The sequence below is a fragment of the Oncorhynchus keta genome, chromosome 2 (genome assembly GCF_023373465.1).
Source record: "Oncorhynchus keta strain PuntledgeMale-10-30-2019 chromosome 2, Oket_V2, whole genome shotgun sequence".
Taxonomy (NCBI): Eukaryota; Metazoa; Chordata; class Actinopteri; order Salmoniformes; family Salmonidae; genus Oncorhynchus; species Oncorhynchus keta.
In genome coordinates this window covers 77,353,434-77,378,047 of record NC_068422.1, presented here as the reverse complement: position 1 = coordinate 77,378,047, position 24,614 = coordinate 77,353,434, and the positions used below count along the sequence as shown (strand labels likewise).

Sequence of the window (24,614 nt, the reverse complement as noted above, 5' to 3'; positions counted from 1 at the left end):
AAAATGTTTCTCAGCAGGGAGTGAGTGTCTCACTGGGTCTCAGTGTGTGTGTGTCAGGCCAGCAGCTGTGCTCTCCTTAGAAGTCTGAAGGTCCCTGTGGCTGTCCAGCAGGCCCAGTAGCAGGAGATCCATGCCCCTCTCAAGGAGCAGGCTGCCTTGCCAGCCGCTGCCCAGATGGAGATGCTAGCCCACTGTGTTTGTGCCTCAGACCACCACCACAATGCCCCCATTCTGCTGGGCGGTACTCAGGGCCGGAGGGGTCTCGCCCTCCCTGTGGACCCCAACACTGCTCCTTCCTTCCACAGCTGCTGAACTGAGAGAAGGAGACATAGGAGCACCAGAGGGAGAAAAGAGAGCAGGGCTAATATGGCTCTCTGCCACCTCTTCACCCATGTTACATAGAGACCACAGTGCCAGGGTTGTTTTAATGACAGAATAATATGAAGCTGAATGGCTACAAGGCCAGGCTCTTTGAAAGCTGCACACTGATTGCAGTGTGTGAAAATAATTATAGTGCATTGTAGTACACTTATGGTGGTGCTACTAAAATGTGTTATGTTAGTATGACATGGTTCTGATTGGATAACTTCAATTGATCCTAGCATGATCCACCACATGCAGAAGTAAGGGGTCAGAGTGCATGTCAACAAACACCATCTAGGCCTAGGCTACTTCTCTCACCAGCTTACAGCTAGATATTCAAGAAACAAAATGTAGCTCAAATGCATGCCCCAGATGTGCCTTGTTGAACGAAACAGCAGGGGGTGTGGGGCAATTTATTATCCTTCCCGGCCCCTAACAACCCGCACAGGCACTGCTCAGACACAAGTAACAACTAACCAACTCATTAATCTCAAAACGACATTGCTCCTCTTGGCCTCACGGGTGGCGCAGTGGTTAAGGGCGCTGTACTGCAGCGCCAGCTGTGCCACCAGAGACTCTGTCGTAACCGGCCACGAACGGGAAGTCCGTGGGGCGACGCACAATTGGCCTAGCGTCGTCCGGGTTAGGGAGGGTTTGGCCGGTAGGGATATCCTTGTCTCATCGCACACCAGCGACTCCTGTGGCGGGCCGGGCGCAGTGCACACTAACCAAGGTTGCCAGGTGCACTGTGTTTCCTCCGACACATTGGTGCAGCTGGCTTCCGGGTTGGATGACCGCTGTGTTAAGAAGCAGTGCGGCTTGGTTGGGTTGTGTATCGGAGGACGCATGACTTTCAGCCTTCGGCTCTCCCGAGCCTGTACGGGAGTTGTAGCGATGAGACAAGATAGCTACTAACAATTGGATACCACGCAATTGGGGAGAAAAAGGGGTAAAAAGAAAAAGATGTCTAATGAGAGAGTGTACGGAAGACAGAGCAGCAGCCATTACCTCCCTTCCTGCTGTGTGCAAGCTGAGCTCTGAGACACTAAATACTTCATCGAGACAAGGGAGAGCATAAATGAGCTTCAGCTGACACCTCTAGTCTTCTTCAGCAGTGGCTAATGCAATCTACCGTCAGTCAATCAATACTGCAGAGTGAGATATTGACAAAGAGCAGATGAAGGTGGTTAGTGTGGTCGATGTATTCCGTACTTGCATGGTCTGCCTCAGTAGGTGGGGTCTGTCCCCATCTCAATATCAAACCAAAGTGCATGAACACTGGAGCAAAGTGAATGACAGACTGGTTGGTTGTTTAGGAACAAAACCCGAGGCAAGCGCAACTATGGAGCAAAACCGACAGGGTTGGCTTAGATTGTAGACAACGTGTATATTTTGTGTCCAATGTTTATAAAATAATTACACAATGAGCAGTTGTCTCAAATGCTTTGCTCCAGTTGTTGGTTAACTAGCTAGAGAATTTCAGCCATATTAGCACCAACATAAAATCAGTTAAAACACCTCAAAACAAAGACATGGGATCAATAAGATGAAATGAGCCACTTACAATTCCCATTTGGTCATTTCTTGTCATTCTTGCAAGCAATCTGGCCATCCATAATCACAACACGCTGACTTCTGCCTCATGGAAGCGTGCACGTCATTTTCATGATGTTATCTATTCTACAACACTGGGTAGCACAAGGGAAGTTTGCAAGCAAACTTTTTAAACAGTGCCTTTCGACAACTGCCTTCATCAGGGTATCAGTAGATGGCCTGCTTGCCTTTACAGATAGAGATGAGGACAGCTTTGTCTTCACTCACTGCATACCAATTCTATAGCCTATCCTTATGCCCTAAGTGCACACTTGTTCACTTACCTTGAGGAGCAGAGAGCACAAGAGCACACTTTGGGATAATTGGGATGCAAACACTCACTCAGCCTCCATGCACCAGGTGGACACCCTACAAGGCAGCAGAAGGCCCAGCTCAGACAACATACAGACTCTCAAACATGCTGCAGTCTGGTTTCCAAATACCTTGGAGGATAATGCATGCCAGGAGCATCTCCTCCCACAATCTTGATAACCGATTTTTCTCTAATGGAAAACCCAAAGCTACAGAAGCTGATCATTTCATCACTTAATAAACCAGATAGGGAAGATGGGGCATTTGTTAGGCAGAGAAGTGATTTTGTTAATTACTCCTCTGCGATGCCCAAATTGTTCATGTGACCACCCATGACCCCTAAAAAGTAACCGAAATACTTCACACTGCATTCATTAGACTTTTGACGCCTGTTTCTTTAAAAATGTAACTGAAAGCACATCATGCCAAGCAAGTACAACGAGATGCTGGTGCTCTGTCACAATATTATACTTTCAATTGCATGTAAGCCTATCTAATGACACAAGAAGATAATCAAAACATCTGGAACTAACCAAATCCTATAGCTTCTGATTATCGCTACGGCTCATGACTTAGACAAGGTTGTAGCGAAGTGTGGCACAACAATGAGTTGAGGCTACATGGTTTCGGACAGACATACCACAGCACGCGATACATTGCAACATTTAGGGACAACAATGTTACAAAACATAGAGGGTTGATTACCACAACATCATCCTAAATGACAACAATTAACACATCTCAAATTGACAGATATTAGTACGGAACACAGAACCATATAGTCATCCACAACAGTGTAACTAGATTGAGCTGTGCACGAACCCAGGTGATTAGTAGTAGGCATGCAGTAACACTGCCTTGCGGACAGTAACATACCCACTTCCTGGCTTGCTTGTCGTTATTGCTGAGCTATCAGCGGCCACAACAACACAGAAAACTCAGACAAACTCCCCGTCAAATAACCCGTTGGTTCCATCAATTGGCTGACCCTTCTCGTCCCGGCACCAGTCAGTCAATGCGACTGATCGAAGGAACGCGGAGGTCGCTAATGTAGCTAGCTAATAGCACCGGTTAAATGGGTGGAGCCATTAAACACAACTTGGAATTATATTAAGCTAATAGATGTAGTTATAACGGCTGTAAGAAACTAATTACAAAAATACAAAACCGCCTAATTTGACATTTTCTTCAAATTATTGGGAAGCTTTTCCGGGCTGAGATGGTATTACAGCACAGCGCTAGAGACACTGCTTGAGTGTACAACAACTCACCGTAAGCTATCGCTTTATGTTGACCAGATGTCTTTACAACTTAAAGCGGCAGGCCATGAAGATGCTGTATGTTATTGGGAGCATCCAGTTTGTCTGAAGTAAAAAGAAGAATATCCCAATTGGACGCTCGCTCTATGCGGAGTTCGCACAGGCCTCGTAAATTAAATGGATGACCTCCCCCTCCTTCCAACCAGCAGCAGTACGCATGCGCTAATTTATTGTCAGCAACACACAAGGGAATTTCAGCTGACTGAAGACGTGTGCGCTGTGAGTACAACCTTGTGGTCAAACCAGTGATGTGGAAGCAAAAATAATATCTCCAACAGAATGCGGCCAAGTTGCAGTTTGCAGGAAAAATCGAGAGAGAAGAATACCTAATGCTATGGTCCTCCACTACTACTATATGTCATTAACTCTCTTTTTTTTTTTTACAATTTGAATTAAATGCTTGATCTTCTCCAAGGCAGTATCAATTCTAATGACTTTTGCCACCTATTGCATTCATGCATTCATCTCAAAGCTGCCAGCACGAAGCATCATTAAAAATGGCTGGGTTTCTCAGAGGCAAACTTTTGACATCGCTCAATCACCCAGGACAGCACATAGGCTACCTTGTAGCTTTCTTAGGTTGTGGCTACATAGAACCAGGTGGACAACCTGTGAAAATACATCCTCAGTACTCCCACCATACAAATGATATGTGAACACAAACGTGCAGAGTAACCACATGTCCATTTAATAAACAAAAACACTGGTACATTTGCTGCAGCTTCATAAAAAGTGTGGCTTGGAGAACCGTAACAATTACTATACACTCCCACACATGATCTTGTAAAATACGTTTTTCCACCCAAAACAACATTGTAGCTGTGGTCTGTGGGTTAGCTATAACACAAATTAAATAAATCAAATGTGCCCTCAAGATTCAATTCCTACAAAAGTAGTGCATGTGGCACATTCTGCCCCCCTGTATTTTCTATATAAAAATGGATGAAGTGGTCTTTTTATTTTATTTTTTACAACAAACAGGTTAACAGCATATGAAATGGAAGTGTTTTGAAAAATTGAGGCCCTTTAAAAAATTGAATATTTTCTATGCAGTGTCACATTTAATGTTTATCAGTCAAGAATTCTCAAGCTTGATCTCAGTATACAGAACAGTGTCAACTTGGACCAGATCTGCACACCATTACAAATACTTGTGGTGTCACATGCTTCATCTGCCTTGCTGAAATTCCTTTATGATAAAGGATAACGTTTATTATTCCAGTTTACACACCAATTCCTTAAAAAATAAACTTAAGTAAACAAAATTGTAAAAAAATATTCAATCTGTACTGACTTGATCAAACAAAAATGGTTTAGTTCCGACATCATGAGATTAGCCACTATCCCATTGCTAGCTACCAAGAGGACACTTCCCAAAAACAATTACTGTGAGTCCTTAAGAATATGACTAACTGGCCGTGTGAAGTCATGACCTGTTTTCTGGCAAATCTTTTGTAACAATATGACCATAAATCACTTGAAAATATATCTGTCTGGGCTGGAGTGTCACAATACAAGACCATCATTTCCCTGGGAAATATTTCTGAAAGTAGCACTTTTAGGTGACATAAAATCTCCTGTAAGACTCCTGTATCTCCTGTAAATCTCCTCACCTTAGCATCCATAACTCTCTGGCATCGCATGCAGGAACAGGCCATCTGATGGCATTCCTCTCAAAGCTGACAACAGCAGCAGCCTCAAGGAGCCCAACAACTAGGCTAAAATAAGTGATTTGGATGCTTTATAAATATACATTTTTTTGTTCTATTCTCACATCATAACATGTTATGTCAATACTGCGGTGCCAACTACAGATACTGCAAGTGAGATGGCATACATTTACAAAAATAGGCTACATACACTTGTAATAAGTGAGAAAGCTCATTGCGCGACATTGTTGAGCAACACAGCATTATTGAGCAACATTACCAGAGATAAACAAAAACAAATGAAAACTCAGAGTCCTACCAGCTAGAACACAATTGGCAACATATGCCATTGATTTACTATATATGCACTATTAACAATAGTCTGATTTAGTCGTTTGGAAATGTAGAGCAGATTCACAGGCAAGATATAGTCATATGAATGTTTGCATATGAATGTTTGCAAAGTTGTAACCCGATCAATTCAGATCAATCCGCATCGACTACCCATGAAAGTAAACATGTGCAAACACACCAATAATTGTATTTAGAATAAAAAAGGGTATAATACAGTTTAAGAAAGCAGTCAGCCTCAATGCCCATGGAGAAACATAGCCAAACCTAAATCTAACCCATTCACAAAAGCTCCCTAAAACACTTGGTCTGCACTCCATACTAAGATGCACCGAGTGTTTGCAAAAATTGCTAATCGTTTGAAAACATAATTCAGACATCCTGGCCAGTACGTGACCAAACAGATCTGCAATCACAGATCTGTTTACACAACCACCGAACGTCTCACACAAATCCAAGTCTGGCTCAAGCTAATTTAAAGATCCGCTGTGGCCCCTCTGGTTAGCTACACATCTAACGCTTGTGTTCAGATTTGAAATGTCATATTGCCAACACAAATGAAATAAACCCAAACCCAAGCCTATCTGAACGTGAATTAAAAATGGTACAATGGCTACTACTAGGAAAACTAACTTACATTTTTTGTTTCTTGACAAATGCTGTAATACTCAGTGTAAACTAAATGGTACTGCTTGGCAAATGACATGTTTACAAAACCTGAAGCAAGAAGACAGTCACGGCAGCAGAGGTAGAGCATGTGTACCTTTCTACTGTGTATAGCTACTTAACAGATACATATGCATACCCTTGTAAACTATTATAAGACTGTATGTGGCCTTATCTGACAGGTGTCAAACAAAGATGAGATTTCATATGAGAAGTGTAAAAGACGGAGAAACTATTTGTTTGTACGATAACACAAATACACTGAAACAAAAGTGTTGAGCACCACTTTACATCTTTCATTGCAGTGTTGTTAAAAATATAGTAGAGATGCAGCTTTAGAAAAGATATGCATTCAAACAAATCCAAAACATTTTCCATATATTCAAAAACAGACCAATTCTTAAACCATTTTCTTAGATAGAGAAAAGAGGACAAACAAATGAGCGTGTTTCGAGTTGATACTAGTGCTAGCTAAATTACACATTTCAATTCAATATCGCTACAATCGATGTTGACCAAAAAGTGCCATTTAAGAAAAACACACCAATTGAATTTAGTGAGAATATGGCATTTCAACCAAAACCTCCAATTCAGATCATAGTGCTTTTCCCAGAGAGGCGAGAGAGATTGAGCTCTGCTGTGGGGCACTGGGTCAGCCAGGTCCTGTGGTCTCCAGTCCACACAATCTACAATAGGAAACAGGAAGTATGTCTCAGGCCCAGGGCTGGTCACATGGTCAGGGTCAGGGGTTATAGATAGAGACTGACTCCTAGTGGTTAGTCAGCTCTCTGTAAACATAACATACTCAGACTGGCTATTAGAGGAGGGCAATACACACACATAGCCCTTATCAGGAAGCCCTCCTCTTGGAGCTTTACCATTCTCCCGTGGCCCACGATATACTCCCAGGGGTCCACCGGGAGCAAAGGAAAAACATATACCAACCAGCAATACAATTAAATGCACATTCTGAAATTACCCCATAACCTTTATTCAGTAACTGTACACATCACCCTCTAAGAAGGCCTTCTATATTTCACTAGAATGACAACACAATCCTGTTCACAACCAGGGCTGATAGGTTGTAGCAGGTCCTGCTATGCAGAGTGTAAAGGAATAACGAATTTGCAGCCGAAGGGCGAATGGTAGTTGATGCCCACTTCTTGGAACACCTGCTTGGGCACCCCGATGTCACACAGGTAGACCCTAGCCTCCCCACCATCTATAGGCAGGGGCAGGCCCAAAGACAGGGTCCACTTGGCCTCCACGGCCTGCTTCTGGCCACTCACTGGAGGGTCAATGCTGAGTACTGGAGCCCTGTTTTGGTTGGCCCAGTCCGCAGCCGCCAGGTACCAGGCCTGATCCCTTAGGAAGCCGTTCTCATGGCAGTCCAGACAGTTGATGACCAGGTCCACCGGGCTGACCGGCAGGTCTGGGAGGAGAGAGAGGGACAGAGATCAGGGTATGAACTGAAAGCTTCTCCAGCAGAGGGCAACATTGTTTCAGTGTACCCCTGTTAAAAGCAGACAAGCAACACAGATTTTACAGTGTCTAGCTAATTTCGCCTTGTGTCTAACTATAATGAACGGAAATATAAATGCAACATGTAAAGTGTTGGTCCCATGTTTCATGAGCTGAAATAAAAGATCCCAGAAATGTTCATTTCGCAAAAGAAAAGCATATTTATCTCACATTTTGGGTACACATGTGTTTACATCCCTGCTAGTGAGCATTTCTCCTTTGCCAAGAAAATCCATCCACCTGACAGGTGTGGCATATCAAGAAGCTGATTAAACAGCATGATCATTACTCAGCTAGACCTTGTGCTGGAGACAAAAGGCCACTCTAAAATGTGCAGTGTTGTCACACAACACAATGCCACAGATGTCAAGTTGAGGGAACGTGCAATTGGCATGCTGACTGCAGGAATGTCCACCAGAGCTGTTAACAGAGAATGTAATGTTAATCTCTCTACCAAAAACTGCCTCAAATGTTTTTTTTTTGAATTTGGTGTGTGGACGAGTGGTTTGCTGACGTCAACGTCGTGAACAGAGTGCCTCATGGTGGCGGTGGGGTTATGATATGGGCAGGTATAAGCTGCGGACAACAAACACTGCATTTTATCGATGGCAATTGGCATGTCCAGAGTTACCGTCACAAGTCCCATTGTCGTGCTATTCATCCGCCTCCATCACCATGTTTCAGCATGTTCCATGTCCCAAGGATCTGTACACACTTCCTGGAATCTGAAAATGTCCCAGTTCTTTCATGGCCTGCACAGTCAGACAGGTCACCCATGTTTGGGATGCTCTGGACCAGTCATGTGAAATCCATAGATTAGGGCCTAATGAATTTATTTCAATTAACTTATTTACTTATATAAACAGTAAAATCTATGAAATTATTGCATGTTGTGTTTATATTTTTTGTTCAGTGTATAACAGAGGGAAGTGTCTACTCTAGATTAGAAAACAATGGACTTTTTATTCAGCTCATGCGAACAAAAAAAACACAAGGAAGTGGATTTACCATCTTCACTATCTACAATTCATTTACCTTTCCATTTACAGTCTCGTCTCATCTAATGATTTCAAAAGCTGATAATATCTGTGAACAGAGAACAAATCTGTTAGTCAGGATAAGTCGGTACCTTTGATGCTGTCCACCTGCTTGCCGCTGGTCTTGCTGTAGAGAGAGAGCTCGTTGGTGATGGACTCCTGCATCTTGACAAAGTTGGGAAGGAAGAGGATGACCTCCACATCGTGGTTGGCCAGGTGCCGTCCACAGCTGATGCCCTGGGCCCCCTGGACATGGGGGCCACACAGCAGGGCCACCGTGGGACGCTGGTGATTATTCTTAGGTGTCAGCCTGGGGACATCCAAGAGACAAATGTGATTTTGTTGTCTTATTTTGATTTCTTATCAATACAAATAGTACAAGCCAATGCCTGGGATATGTGATTACTGGTGGATTAGACAAACTTTATTGTCCTCATTGAGATAATTAATTGTGCAGAATACAATCATGACTGATCTGAACATCATGATCTGCAGTTTCCACACACTGCAAACAAAGGAGCATTATCATCACCTCAGGACTGCATGGGTAATAAACTGGCTCTTGTGCAAGGGTTTCCCTTTCTTATAAAAACACAACTCTTCAACTACAGCATAAACACCAGAGGAAGCCTTTATCTGCAGTCATTGTAATCAAGATCAGTGGAGCATTGTGTCCTATGTCGATCATAAACACCTCACGCTTTCAATAGGCTGCTACACCTTTCCATGCAAAGTATTGGCTGTCATGATTAATTGCTAAAGCTACTGTCTATTCATCATAAATATGGCGTTTGCATTGACTCCTTCACACGCACAAAGAAAAAAGCCTAAAGCGGAGGGGAGATGGAAGATTCACAGCCTGTCAGACATTCTTGACTTAACAGTGAGCATGAATGTTTAGATACACTAGATGACGAACAGGGGGGGGCACTGTTTTGAAGCCACGCTTCCATTTTGGTGCTCCCCCACCATTGTAAAAAATGTTAATAATTTCTTAATGTCTACATTTGTTTTTACAATGTTTATTCTATTATTTTTTTATTATATTTTGTGAGCTAAACAAAACCACACAAAAAATTATATATATATATATATAAACATTTCTGTAAAGTATCATTTTTACAAAGTAATAATGTTATTGTCCCCACTACAAAAAAATATATACTTAAATCTTTACTGTGTAACTGTGTGTACAGATGTTTTTGGAGACCCTTCTGGCAAGAATGCTGTATTCTTTCAAGATTTTAAACCGATTTCCCAGAAACCCCAGTACTCATCGGTAGTCACAGATGGGATGACTTGGCATCAACATCCGCTGTGGCGGTGTTATCAAGCAGGGGAGGCTGCTGAGGAGAGAACGACTCATAATAATGGCCGGGAAAGGAGAAACTGGACTGGCATTTATTATATTTTGTGAGCTAAACAAAACCACACAAAAAATAATATATATATATATATATATATATATGGAAACCATGTGATTGATGTATTGGATACCATTCCACTAATTCTGCTCCAGTCGTTACCATGAGCCCATTCTCCCCAATTAAGATGCCACCAACCTCCTGTCATCTAATGCAAGGTTTCCCAAACGCTCTCCTGAAAAAAGGCCCCCTAAAAGCTTTTTATACACCGTCTATAATCCTAATTTTTATATTAGAATAAAAAATATTCTCATTGTTTCAGCCAGAAAGACAGCTAATGTTAGCAATGCCAAGGTAGCTAGCAGGTTGAGAATAGTTACTGTGAATTTCCCTGCCTGGTACAATGTTAAATAGCAATCTGATGATAGCTAGCAAGTTAACTTACAAAAAGCACTGTAAAATGTTTTTGACTTCAAAGACCTGCATTCATGTAAAATAATCTTGGCTTTGTATGCATTCATTCCAATGCCCTTCGGACTCCTATACTAGCGAGCTAATAACATTATTGGGATGGCCCCTTGATTCTCAAGAGCTATTGCTACATATGAAGATGTTGGGCAGTGATTGCAGAAGTGTGATACTTGACCCTTCTGCATGAAAATCAATATTGGTTATTCATAAAAAACACAATGTCGTGAACATTACCATACAATCCTAATACTGTTGTGTATATGTTTTCTTTCTGTAGGATTCCAGTTTTGAAGAGCCGCAGCCTGTCCAGGGGGCACAGGCAGGGCTGCAGAAAGAACTTGAAAAGATCTGCCCGACTGCAAGAAGAGAGGCTGGCTGAGATGAAGGTTAGTAAAAACCTTTCACCTGTGGTACTGTTCACCTGTTTCATGCTTCCAGTCTAACTGGAATTATTTTTGATATCATGGAGTACCGGAGAGCTATCCTAGGATCTCCAGACATCCCACAACGCGGACAATCTCACTGGTGCAACTGCCTGAATTGCAGGGAGACTCCTGCACCGTACAACAAAACTGCTGCCATTTAACAACTGCACTATTTCAGTTATTTATTACCAAGTATGTTTACATAATAGTTGAACACGTTCCATGACAACACTACTTTATTCTTCATTTGGATCCCAATTAAGAAAAATACTCAATTTGGTGACATTTTTAGAAGTCATTTTTTAATTTTGTCCTTGGTCTGGGTGACATCAGTTCAGTACTTTATCAGAAGGTTTTCATGACACAGTGCCTTTGTTATTTCAAGAAGTTGAAAGATACAAGGTAGTATTTTTGTTCATTTCCTTAATTAAACTTTAATTGACCTGATCTGTGTAATCAGACCGACTTGTTTTGTACTGTATTTACACCACTGTTGTCCAGCCATCTTTCTGGATATCTACCCACCTGTGGGTCTGCTAATTTGAAGTGAAAACCGACAAGAGCATAGATATCCAGGAAAACAGAACAGTTAAGCAAATAATTATAAAACCAAGTTTGTTGCCCACAGAAACATCACTTATTTATATGATTTATATATGTTTGGTTGTAGTCCCAACTCTTTGAACAACATTTCTGAGTACTCCGTAGGTTTTCACACTTCCCGGGAACGACCAAGTCTGACTAACGGATAGCTCAGGTCCTTCCCCGCTCAAAGCTGTGATAACTGCATCCTGTGTTGCAGGTCAACGTCTCCTCAAAGTTGTAGCAGGTCATCCGTTGTTGGTGGTGGCACTTCAGGGAGTCTTGGCTCATCTGATCTCATTATCATTCCCCTTAGTCTCCACAATTGAGAACCCAGTGTTCTCAACACTGCTCCCTGAAGTTCAAGGATGTAGGTGTAGTCCTGTGCCATTTTCAATGCGTAGACACTCCACCTTCAAGACTTATTGTAGTCTCCTTTAGCTGAAAGACAGAATAATATTTGGTGAGTATTTTGTCTTATAGATTTTCATTACCATCAGTTATTATTTTTATTTTTTATTTCACCTTTATTTAACCAGGTATGTAAGTTGAGAACTTGTTCTCATTTACAATTGCGACCTGGCCAAGATAAAGCAAAGCAGTTTGACACAAACAACGACACAGAGTTACACATGGAGTAAAACAAACATACAGTCAATAATACAGTATAAACAAGTCTATATACGATGTGAACAAATGAGGTGAGATAAGGGAGGTAAAGGCAAAAAAAGGCCATGGTGGCAAAGTAAATACAATATAGCAAGTAAAACAATGGAATGGTAGATTTGCAGTGGAAGAATGTGCAAAGTAGAAATAAAAATAATGGGGTGCAAAGGAGCAAAATTAATTAATTAATTAATTAAATACAGTAGGGAAAGAGGTAGTTGTTTGGGCTAAATTATAGGTGGGCTATGTACAGGTGCAGTAATCTGTGAGCTGCTCTGACAGTTGGTGCTTAAAGCTAGTGAGGGAGATAAGTGTTTCCAGTTTCAGAGATTTTTGTAGTTCGTTCCAGTCATTGGCAGCAGAGAACTGGAAGGAGAGGCGGCCAAAGAAAGAATTGGTTTTGGGGGTGACTAGAGAGATATACCTGCTGGAGCATGTGCTACAGGTGGGAGATGCTATGGTGACCAGCGAGCTGAGATAAGGGGGGACTTTACCTAGCAGGGTCTTGTAGATGACATGGAGCAAGTGGGTTTGGCGACGAGTATGAAGCCAACGAGAGCGTACAGGTCGCAATGGGGCTTTGGTGACAAAAACGGATTGCACTGTGATAGACTGCATCCAATTTGTTGAGAAGGGTATTCGAGGCTATTTTGTAAATGACATCGCCGAAGTCGAGGATTGGTAGGATGGTCAGTTTTACAAGGGTATGTTTGGCAGCATGAGTGAAGGATGCTTTGTTGCGAAATAGGAAGCCAATTCTAGATTTAACTTTGGATTGGAGATGTTTGATATGGGTCTGGAAGGAGAGTTTACAGTCTAACCAGACACCTAAGTATTTGTAGTTGTCCACGTATTCTAAGTTAGAGCCGTCCAGAGTAGTGATGTTGGACAGGCGGGCAGGTGCAGGTAGCGATCGGTTGAAGAGCATGCATTTAGTTTTACTTGTATTTAAGAGCAATTGGAGGCCACGGAAGGAGAGTTGTATGGCATTGAAGCTTGCTTGGAGGGTTGTTAACAGTGTCCAAAGAAGGGCCAGAAGTATACAGAATGGTGTTGTCTGCGTAGAGGTGGATCAGAGACTCACCAGCAGCAAGAGCGACATCATTGATGTATACAGAGAAGAGAGTCGGTCCAAGAATTGAACCCTGTGGCACCCCCATAGAGACTGCCAGAGGTCCGGACAGCAGACCCTCCGATTTGACACACTGAACTCTTATCAGAGAAGTAGTTGGTGAACCAGGTTAGGCAATCATTTGAGAAACCAAGGCTGTCGAGTCTGCCGATGAGGATGTGGTGATTGACAGAGTCGAAAGCCTTGGCCAGATCAATGAATACGGCTGCACAGTAATGTTTCTTATCGATGGCGGTTAAGATATCGTTTAGGACATTGAGCGTGGCTGAGGTGCACCCATGACCAGCTCTGAAACCAGAATTGCATAGCAGAGAAGGTATGGTGAGATTCGAAATGGTTGGTAATCTGTTTGTTGACTTGGCTTTCAAAGACCTTAGAAAGGCATGGTAGGATAGATATAAGTCTGTAGCAGTTTGGGTCAAGAGTGTCCCCCCCCTTTGAAGAGGGGGATGACCGCAGCTGCTTTCCAATCTTTGGGAATCTCAAACGACACGTGTGCAGAACTGTAGAGTGCAAAAAAATTCTAGATCACCTTTACTCCGCATACAATGGCCTCCCTTAGGCAAATCAGACCATAACTCCATTCTCCTGCTTCCTGCTTAAAAGATATGCATTCATGTTTGTAAGAACGCAGATCTGTTTTGCAAGCCCTGCCACATCCAAGGAGCGTCAGAGCCGGTGTCGCAGGATTCGATCTTAGTCCTGTATCGACAATTTTCCTGTTTGATGATTCGCCAGAGGGCGTAGAGGGATTTGTTATAAACTTCCGGGTTAGTGTACAACTCCTGGAAAGCGGCAGCTCTAGCCTTTAGCTCAGTGCGGATGCGGATGTTGCCTGTAATCCATGGCTTCTAGCTGGGATATGTACGTACAGTCACTGTGGGGACGACATCATCAATGCACTTAATGAAGCCGGTGACTGATGTGGTAAACTCCTCAATGCCATCGGATGAGTCCCGTAACCTATTCCAGTCTGTTCTAACGAAACAGCCCTGAAGCTTAGCATCCGCTTCATCGGTGCACTTTTGTATTGAGCATGTCACTGGTACTTCGTGTTTGAGTTTTTGCTTGTAAGCAGGAATCAGGAGGGGAGAGTTATGGTCAGATTTGCCAAATGGAAGGTGAGGAAGAGCTTTATATGTGTCTCGGTGTCTGGAGTAAAAGTGATCTAGAGTTTTTCACCTCTAGTTGCACGTGACTGGTAGAAATGAGGTAAGACGGCAACTCCTGATTGGTTTCACACCTTCCCCCAGCCCTATAATAATCACACCTTATTCAACAAATTGCATTCTAAACTAAGGACCATGATTATTGGTGTCAGGTGTGTCAGCTGGGATTTGGGGCAAAAGTGTGTCACCAATCAAGCCCCAGAGTTCTAGAGTTGCCCATCCCTGACCTAGACAGACATCAAATAAAACATTCCCCATCAATTCCAATTTGGAATACAATTTTACCATTTGACAACTATGAAAGAATTGCCTTTGATAACCATCAGTCTTAGATATTCAGAGTAAATACATTAAATGGGAGAAGTAGGCTATTAGACAGAATGAGGACTTAATGTTTCCAGTCATTTCATGTAATGTCATGTTACAGTCGTACACTCAATGCATGTATATATTTTGGGCTGTCTGTTTACATCTCAGCCAGACAGCTCCAACGTGGAATAACATAGTAACATCTCTATGCAGTAGGATAATGTTGGGCTAGAATGTCATCAATAATGAAAGTAAATCCGGTGCAGCTTAGCTAGATAGATGCATAGCATTAAAAGATGCTACTTATTGTTCTTAGCTAGCTAGGGGAAACAACATGATGGAACAGCCAAATGGTCAAAAATATTTAGCTAAAGTCTGTGCTTACCGATCTGATTCTGCTTCAATACTCAACGATGATGGGGCTGGAAACAGGCTTGCTTGGTGTTGATGGCAATTTATTCCTTTCATGACTGAAAAATAATATTTCAGGTTTAAAGATATTTTCAAGAGCTTTGACGTCAAGCAATGAAGTCCAGTTCAGATACAACAGCCAACAGGAGACAAAACTAGCTAGTTTTAGAATGTTGTGTTGTACAACAGCTGACTAAAGACAGGGCATTCAGATCAAGAAGAAGAGACGTGAAGTTGACACCGTTTCGTCAATGAATCTTGGAAAATCCAGCTGATGAAATGACAGGTTCTAAAACTAGACCCTTCCGATAAAAAAAAAAAACGTTACATTGTGTCTCATTTTGTGTATCTGAAATTAACTTTATGATCATGGCTACTCTGTGCCAGCAAAGTAGTGTGTGAAATAGCTAGCTAGCTAATATTTGTATGAACATACCAAGATTCAACAACTGAAACATAAACTGAACAAGTTCCACAGCCGTATGACTAACAGAAATTAAATAATGTGTCCCTGAACAAAAAAAAGGGGGCAAAATCAAAAGTAACAGTCAGTATCTGGTGTGGTCACCAGCTGCATTAAGTACTGCAGTGCATCTCCTCTTCATAGACTACATTACATTTACATTTAAGTCATTTAGCAGACGCTCTTATCCAGAGCGACTTACAAATAGACTACACCAGATTTGCCAGTTCTTGCTGTGAGATGTTAGCCCACTCTTCCACCAAGGCACCTGCATGTTCCCGGACATTTCTGGGGGGAATGGCCCTAGCCCTGACCCCCCGATCCAACAGGTCCCAGACTTGCTCAATGGGATTGAGAATGCAATGACAATGATGCTGTGACACACCACCCCAGACCATGACGGACCCTCCACCTCCAAATCGATCCCGCTCCAGAGTACAGGCCATTGTAACGCTCATTCCTTTGACGATAAACGTGAATCCGACCATCACCCCTGGTGAGACAAAACCGAAGAGCACTTTTTGCCAGTCCTGTATGGTCCAGCGATGGTGGGTTTGTGCCCATAGGCGACGTTGCCGGTGATATCTGGTGAGGACCTGCCTTACAATAGGCTAGTAGTTTTCTACCAACACACAATCCTCAACACACAACGTTTAGATACATGCATGGCGCACTAACAAATCAAAAAGAACCAACTGGAAAAAAAATAACTGGAAAAACCGGGTGTTCAACCCTAACCGTGATGAGGTCTCACGCTAACCTAGAGAGAGAGAGAGAGAGAGGCACAGCCGCACGCAAGTGTCACACTGACAGCTAGGTACTTTAGGCTCTCACGCAAGATACACACCAAGACTCTCAGTCAAGTCACGTACACACTACTGTTGTCACAATGGCATTGTCACCCGATCACACCGACTGATCTGAGACCTGCTACTATATCAATGTATTTTCGACAATGGAGGGGAGTGAGGGACTGCTTAAATTTTTTTTTTTTTTAATCTGTTCATATGTGTGCATTGGCTTTTCAACATAGGCAAACATTTTACAATGAGACCACACAGAGTACAATTACCTACAGGTCTATTGTAAATCTCAGTGAATCAGATGCCTGAATGCACTGGGCAATGCTCCAAGTCAAGCAGAGAATAATGAACACCAAGTTAGTACTAGTGTCTGATTGAATTGATGTGAAAATGTGGAGAGGTGTAAGAATCTTAGGTTCAAGGAGAGCTGAGATATTTGAACAAAACATGAACTTGAGCCATGTGAAAAATAATTGACTGAAACTACACGGTGAACTACATTTCAAACAATGATTAAACATGACCCATACTAAAGTTACACATGTTACAAGCAAATGTTGGCCAATACTCGTACAGAAAAATGAATCACAATGACACCAGTGAGATAAATACACAGGCGCAAAACTGAAGTGAATGACAGTGTGCTGTGACAGCGTGTGAGACTTGTCAACATGTTGTGTGGAGGGAAATGTCTTCACATGCAAGGACAGAAGGAAAACCATGTCAGTCAGCCGCAACAACTCCCTCTGTGTGTGTGTGTGTGTGTGTGTGTGTGTGTGTGTGTGTGTGTGTGTGTGTGTGTGTGTGTGTGTGTGTGTGTGTGTGTCAGTCCAATCAAGAACAGGAAGGAAGAGCTTTACTGTACACTTAATGGTATGTACCAGGGGCACAGGAAAAACAGATAGCATGTATAGGAACATGTTTATATGGATGTAATTTTTTTAAAGCTATTTTTTCCCCCAATTACCCTCTTAATTTATCAAGGTCTGTTAGGATCCAAAATAATCCACTCGATTTGCAGAGGACTATGCATAATTCATTTAATTCCTACATTCCCATTCTAAATCTCCCATAAATACTGTCAGATAATTACAAATCATTTGTACAGCCCATGTTCTTGAATAAGTAGTCCGTAACCCCACCTCCCTTTCTTTCTATGGCCCCTAGGCATGGCATTGATGTGAAAGGGTCAGCCCAGCCCCTGCCACTCAGAACTTCAGGCTCATGCAATTTGTGCATTAGCTCCCTTGGCTGTTGGCCCAGGAATCTGGAGATTAAAATAAAAATCCAAAGGTAAACAGTGCTTCCACAATTGATATGGCTGGCCTCTTCCAAGCGCACTGCCACTGGAACAACATGGCTTCCTGTGGGGGGGTCCTGCGCTGAGCAGGAGAGAGGGAGGGTGAGGAGACTAAGAACAGAAGGGCACGTAAGCCAGGCCTTGCATAACCTCTTTAGGAGCAGACACAGCGAGGGGGGAATGTTTATTGATCTTAGTCACACACGTATTGTAAAGAGGAACTTTGGTACAAGCCTTTTGCACGCTATGGGAATCTGGGGAAGTCACAGCATTGCAAACAGTGCCTGGCTGCTTCCACGCACAGGCTTGTTAACAGTAACCTAGTGAAACCATAGACTAGAGGAAAGGACACCGGTTCACCAGACAGACAGAAATAAACTAGACTGATTAAGCAGATAACTATTAAGTAGCTATTTTAAAATGGTCACTGTTTTATGTAACAATGGAGCCGGAGAAGAAGGCTGACGTTTTACGCGTCCCCAACCGATTGTGTTTTTTTGTTCGTTTATAACTTATTTTTAAACTTATTTTGTACATAATGTTGCCGCTACAGTCTCTTGTGACCGAAAAGAATTTCTGGACATCAGGACTGCGATTACTCACCAGAATCCTTTTTTCCCTTTAAGGAGTCTGAGGAGCCCGACGCGAATGATTTTCTGCTTTCTCGGGAACAAGCCCAGATACCCGTGATTTGTGTGAAGAGGTGGCTGAGACAAAGTGGCCAGAGGGCGGGCTGCCTCCTGAGAATTCGTAGGCGATCGAATAAACCCCCACTTCCTTCCATTCTGTTAGCAAACATGCAATCTTTGTAGAATAAAATCGAAGAACAAAGCGGAAGATTAAACTACCAACGGGACATTTAAAACTGTAATATCTTATGCTCAACGGAGTCGTGGCTGAACGACGATACATTCAACATACAGCTGGCTGGTTATAAACTCTACCGGCAGGACAAAACAGCGTCATCTGGTAAGACAAGGAGCGGCGGACTATGTATTTTTGTAAATAACAGCTGGTGCACGATATCTAAGTCTCGAGCTATTGCTCACCTGAGGTAGAGTATCTCATGATAATCTGTAGACTACACTATCTACCTAGAGAGTTTATCTGTATTTTTCAGGGCCTTTGGGGAGGAGGTCAGAGACCTGGCCGTGTGGTGCCAAGACAAAAGGAGATGATTGTGGACTAAAGGAAAAAGAGGACCGAGCATGCCCCCATTCTCATCGACGGGGCTGCAGTGGAGCAGGTTGAGAGCTTCAAGTTCCTTGGCGTCCACATCCCCAACAAACATACATGGTCCAAGCACACCAAGACAGTCGTAAAGAGGGCACGACAAAACCTATTCCCCTCAAGCGACTAAAAAGATTTGGCATGGGTCCTCAGATCCTCAAAAGATTCTACAGCGGCACCATCGAGAGCATCCTGATGGGTCGCATCACTGCCTGGTATGGCAACTGCTCGGCATCCGACCGCAAGGTATTACAGAGGGTAGCGTGAACGACCTAGTACATCACTGGGGCCAAGCTTCCTGCCACCCCAAACCTCTACACCAGGCGGTGTCAAAGGAAGGCACTAAAAAGACTCCAGCCACCCTAGTCATAAACTATTCTCTCTGCTACCGCACGGCAAGCGGTACCGGAGAGCCAAGTCTAGGTCTAAGAGGCTTCTCAACAGCTTCTACCCCCAAGCCATAAGACTCCTAAACATCTAACCAAATGGCAACCCAGATTATTTGCATTGCCCCCCTCCCCGACACACACACCGTTGCTACTCTCTGTTATCATCTATGCATAGTCACTTTAATAACCCTACCTACATGTACATATTACCTCAACTAAACGGTGCCCCCGCGCATTGACTCTGTACCGGTATATGTACTCTGTATATGGTCTCGCTATTGTTATTTTACTGCTGCTCTTTAATTACTTGTTACTTTATTTCTTATCCATATTTTTTTAAACTGCATTGTTGGTTAAGGGCTCGTAAGTAATCATTTCACTGTAAGGTCTACCTACACCTGTTGTTTTCGGCGCATGTGACTAATAAAATTTGATTTGATTATGGTTGTGGTTATTTTACCTGGCAGAAATGACAGAAAAGTATTATCATAGTACATCGAGGTGAATCATTTACAAAAACATTTGTGCCCAAAACACTGCAGGGATTTCTGTGTCTGATAAACAGAAATAACAGAGCAGGGACCAAACAAAAGAAACAAAGGCTCTAAATGTATGAATGTGCCGGTCAGGTAAAACAGTGTAACCTTTCCCACAGAGCCTTGGTGTCTCTCAGAAAAGACAAGTGCATAAATGTTACTATAATCAAAAAGAGAAAAAATGCCAGGTGAAGCAATGTGTTGGCTCGGCTTCAATGACTGCTGACAAACTGTGCAGATCCCAGAGATTAGGGAGTGGATTTACATGTGACACTGATACTTGTAGTTTCACATTTCCTCCTGTCACTGAATAAGGAAAAAGATCAACAATGAGAACTTTCTGCTCTATAATCACAGTCAGATAGCGGGAAACACGTTCATGGCTGTGCTTAAACTGTCTTATGTAAACATGTCATAATTGAGAAATAGCCTCGTTCCCAATGTGATAATGTGTTGAGTGTACTTTCTAAATGGGATTAACTGTTACAGTTGGCACCAAATTCAATGAGTAAACACATGAAGTGGCTAAATATAGTGCAGGTCAAATGTATTAGCCTACATCTAGCACACATAAGCAACAGAGGCAGAGATAAAAATGTATGTAGTCATTGAGTGTGATGGTTAAATAAAAAGGTTAAATAAATGGTGTAAGAGTCTGGTGCAATATATAGTGCATTCAAAAAGTATTCAGACCCCTTGACTTTTTCCACATTTTGTTACATTACTAGGACTGTGGCGGTCACGAAATTTAATCAGCCGGTGATTGTGAAACAAATAACTGGTCGGTCTCACGGTAATTGACCGTTAACTAACAAACACATGTAGCATCTCCTGGCTTCCGCACATAGCCTACAAGACACTGCTGCAGACCTTTGGAACATCTATATTAGAAAAAGTCTAATAAATCCATGTAATATAGCCTACACCGTCACAATAAATCCATGTAATATAGCCTACACCGTCACAATAAATCCATGTAATATAGCCTACACCTTCACAATAAATCCATGTAATATAGCCTACACCTTCACAATAAATCCATGTAATATAGCCTACACCTTCACAATAAATCCATGTAATATAGCCTACACCTTCACAATAAATCCATGTAATATAGCCTACACCTTCACAATAAATCCATGTAATATAGCCTACACCTTCACAATAAATCCATGTAATATAGCCTACACCGTCACAATAAATCCATGTAATATAGCCTACACCTTCACAATAAATCCATGTAATATAGCCTACACCTTCACAATAAATCTATTATTTATTTTAAACAGGTCTAAAGAAACATGATATGAAGAAAAAGTAGTCTATTTCAGAAGAACAGAAACGCAAACTCTTGAGTTGTCCTTATGTTAGGCCCTGATCTGGATATGCCAAATAGCTGTTGTCTACACTAGCTCATTTAGCAACAAGATTTGCTTAGAATTCTGTGCCATTATTTTATAATATGAAGAATACATTTGAACATAGCTGAATAAAATATAAATATTTTCTTTTAAATTATTTGAGGGAGTGCGCACATGCGGCTATTCTGTGTTGAGCGGTTAACAAAGAAATAGCTACTCCTATATGCTTAATTTAGAGTTACTAATGTAACTTTAGTTGTTCTACAAACGTTGGGCTATATGTTTTGATTTTTAATACATTGTAAGGCTGCACGATGCAACTAATGATGACTTGAAAAAAAGTTGCTTGAAAGGCATGAGTTCTCCTTTGTTTTTTTGCAGGCTGTACACTTCATTTGTCTCTCATTCACAATTTGACAAGCACTTGACAGCGCCCCAAATTTCACGGCGGCATCCCCTTTGTGGCTGTAATGCACCCTAAAACAATCCATGCCTTTTGCGGCCAGTGGCCGTTGTGCCCTTCTCCCATCACGTGAACGTCTATTTCATACATAAATATACCATTTACAGAAGTATTCAGACCCTTTACTCAGTACGTTTCTGAAGCACCTTTGGCAGCGATTACAGCCTCAAGTCTTCTTAAGTATGACGCTACAAGCTTGGCACACCTGTATTTGGGGAGTTTCTTCCATTATTCTCTTCAGATCCTCTCAAGCTCTGTCAGGTTGGATGGGGAGTGTTGCTACACAGCTATTTTAAGGTCTCTCCAGAGATGTTTGATAGGCTCTGGCTGAGCCACTCAAGGACATTCAGAGACTTGTCCCAAAGCCACTCCAGCGTTGTCTTGGCTGTGTGGCTTAGGGTCGTTGTCATGTTGGAAGGTGAACCTTCACCCCAGTCTGAGGTCCTGAGTACTCTGGAGCAGGTTTTCTTCAAGGATCTCTCTGTACTTTACTCTGTTCATCTTTGCCTCCCAGTCCCTGCCACTGAAAAACATCCCCACAGCATGATGCTGCCACCACCATGCTTCACTGTGAGATGGTGCCAGGTTTCCTCTAGACGTGACGCTTGGCATTCGGGCCAGAGTTCAGTCTTGGTTTCTTCAGGCCAGAGAGTCTTGTTTCTTATGGTCTGAGAATCCTTTAGGTGCCTTTTGGCAAACTCCAAGCGGGCTGTCATGTGCCTTTTACTGAGGAGTGGCTTCCGTCTGGCCACTCTACCATAATGGCCTGCTTGGTGGAGTGCTGATTGATGGAGTGTCCTTCCTCACAGAGGAACTCTGGAGCTCTATCAGAGTGACCATTGGGTTCTTGGTTACCTCCCCGCCAAAGCCCTTCTCCCCCGATTGCTCAGTTTAGGGGGGGGTCTATGGAAACAGGATGCACCAAAGCTCAATTTTGAGTCTCATAGCAAAGGGTCTGAATACTTAAATAAGGTATTTCTGATATTTAATACATTTGCAAACATTTCTAAAAACCTGTTTTTGCTTTGCCATTATGTGGTATTGTGTGTAGATTTTTTTTAATATCCATTTTATAATGCTGTAACGTAACAAAATGTGGAAAAAGTCAAGGGGTCTGAATACTTTCCAATTGCACTGTACATAAGAAGAGAGGCTGTGGCCATTGTAGAATACACTGAAAAAGCCTGTGGCCTATTCAAATGCACTCAGTCAGACAGCACTCTTTGTGGCTTCTGGAGAACTGCTGATAGAAGGTGGTGTTCCACCACCAGTGTATAAAAAGTCCCCCAGCCCAATTGTTGTTACCTGAGGGGATGTTGCGTCAGGGCCTTGCAACCAGTTTGAAAAATAAAACTCCCAAACTAGTCCTCTCATCTCACCTTTGCGTAAATTGGTAATAGGAGCGGTGGTGCAATGGGTGTTGTTGGCAAGGTAACCACCTCTGCTATTCTGACCACTCTGCCCTGAAGATATGACGCCTGAATCAGACAAGATCCCTTGTCCAGCACTGGCTCTGCTGACACCACTTTGTGTTTGGATATCCAGGAACTTGAGCTCTTTGATGTCCATAGCACTGCACAGAATGTAAACATTGACATGTTAACAGCAGATTGCTTAAAACAAATAAGTCAGCCCCTATTTCTTTGTGAAATAAGTAGATCAATGCACAGAATGTAACTAGTATGTTTGTAGCCTGAGTCTCAGATCTGTTTGTGCTGTCTTGCCAAATGCCAACTCCTATGTCATTGTCACCGCAAATGATTTCCTGAAATCTGTGACGCAAGCTAATCTTTCTGTACTTCACCATGTGAAAGCCTTACCTGAAGGTGACCTCAGGGACAGTGCACCTGACCCCATTGTGGAAAGGTTGTCTGAGAGAGATGGTCTGACTAGTCTGGTCCACAGATGACACTTCTCCCTGGTACATGCCCAGGGTTGGTCCACAGTTTACTGACACCAGACTTCCCAGCCAGTCTGCAGCCATTCTCTCTGGATCTAGGCATTATTGGAAGACATACAACAACTTCACAAATACATTATAGCTTTCTGACCAATAAGACATTAATGGTGGAACACAGTCTAAGGACATGGTTACAGGTCTAAAATATGAGTTCCATACCAGTTACATTAGCTATACAATGGGCTAACAGCAGGGGGTAACCATCGACTTTTGTAGATTACTCCTAACGTTAGCTATCTAACGTAAACTGGCTACTCACTCATCACTTACCTACTCTGGCAATTACATCGTTAGCTAGCTAGCTAGGTAGGAAACAAACTAGCAATGTAGCTGTCAAATACCCTAGTTAGCTATCACTGTGTTAAATCGGTATCTAGCTACCTAACCAAATAACGTAATTGGCTAGCTGTTCCATTCGAGAAGATGGCTAGCTAACGCTACCTAGCTAACTAACTAAATAGGTAGCTACTGCCAAATTGCTGTGAACGGTAACGTTAACTAAATAACGTTAGCGTAGCTAAATCAGAGATCATGGCTAACGTCTATTATTAATATAGCCATCCTCTCCACCATTTTGTTATTCATTAAACGCTGTCAGGTAAAATTGAAAAGAGTATACCTTGTTTTTGTGTATGATGAGTTTTTTTGTGATGAATTTGCTAGTTTGCTAACAAAACTTTCTGAACTCGAAGAATCAGTGTTGTTTCCTGTTCACAACGTCACTTCCCTAGCTTTCCCCACCAGCGTTCATTGATTGTTTATGCGGGAG

At 42.4% G+C, this 24,614-nt stretch overlaps 2 protein-coding genes and 1 long non-coding RNA gene across 5 annotated transcripts in view; 1 reads left to right on the top strand and 2 right to left on the bottom strand.

The window, feature by feature from the left end:
- Positions 1-3,742, bottom strand: part of LOC118360599 (tyrosine-protein kinase CSK) — a 38,882-nt gene extending 35,140 nt beyond the window's left edge. Inside the window, exons 1-2 of one of the 3 annotated variants that reach the window (XM_035739857.2) lie at positions 3,540-3,742; positions 2,241-2,325 (exon numbers count right to left, since the gene is read on the bottom strand). The gene's annotated coding sequence lies outside the window, so the exon portion shown is untranslated. Of the gene's footprint in view, positions 1-2,240; positions 2,326-3,144; positions 3,338-3,539 lie in introns of those variants that run through there. The other 2 variants (XM_035739841.2, XM_035739849.2) reach the window with 2 other exon arrangements.
- Positions 3,743-4,252: 510 nt separating this feature from the next.
- LOC118362619 (enhancer of mRNA-decapping protein 3-like) lies at positions 4,253-24,612 on the bottom strand. The gene is made up of 5 exons (XM_035743107.1): positions 24,465-24,612; positions 23,706-23,880; positions 23,106-23,458; positions 8,904-9,170; positions 4,253-7,685 (listed from the first exon to the last, which is right to left on the bottom strand). Exons 2-5 carry the CDS (start codon positions 23,867-23,869, stop codon positions 7,351-7,353), a joined length of 1,119 nt encoding a protein of 372 aa, XP_035599000.1. The 5' UTR covers positions 23,870-23,880; positions 24,465-24,612; the 3' UTR covers positions 4,253-7,350.
- Positions 17,779-19,969, top strand: LOC127913034 (uncharacterized). Its single transcript, XR_008084374.1, has 2 exons — positions 17,779-18,875; positions 19,027-19,969. It is a non-coding gene; the product is annotated as an uncharacterized LOC127913034 (long non-coding RNA).
- Positions 24,613-24,614: the final 2 nt, after the last annotated feature.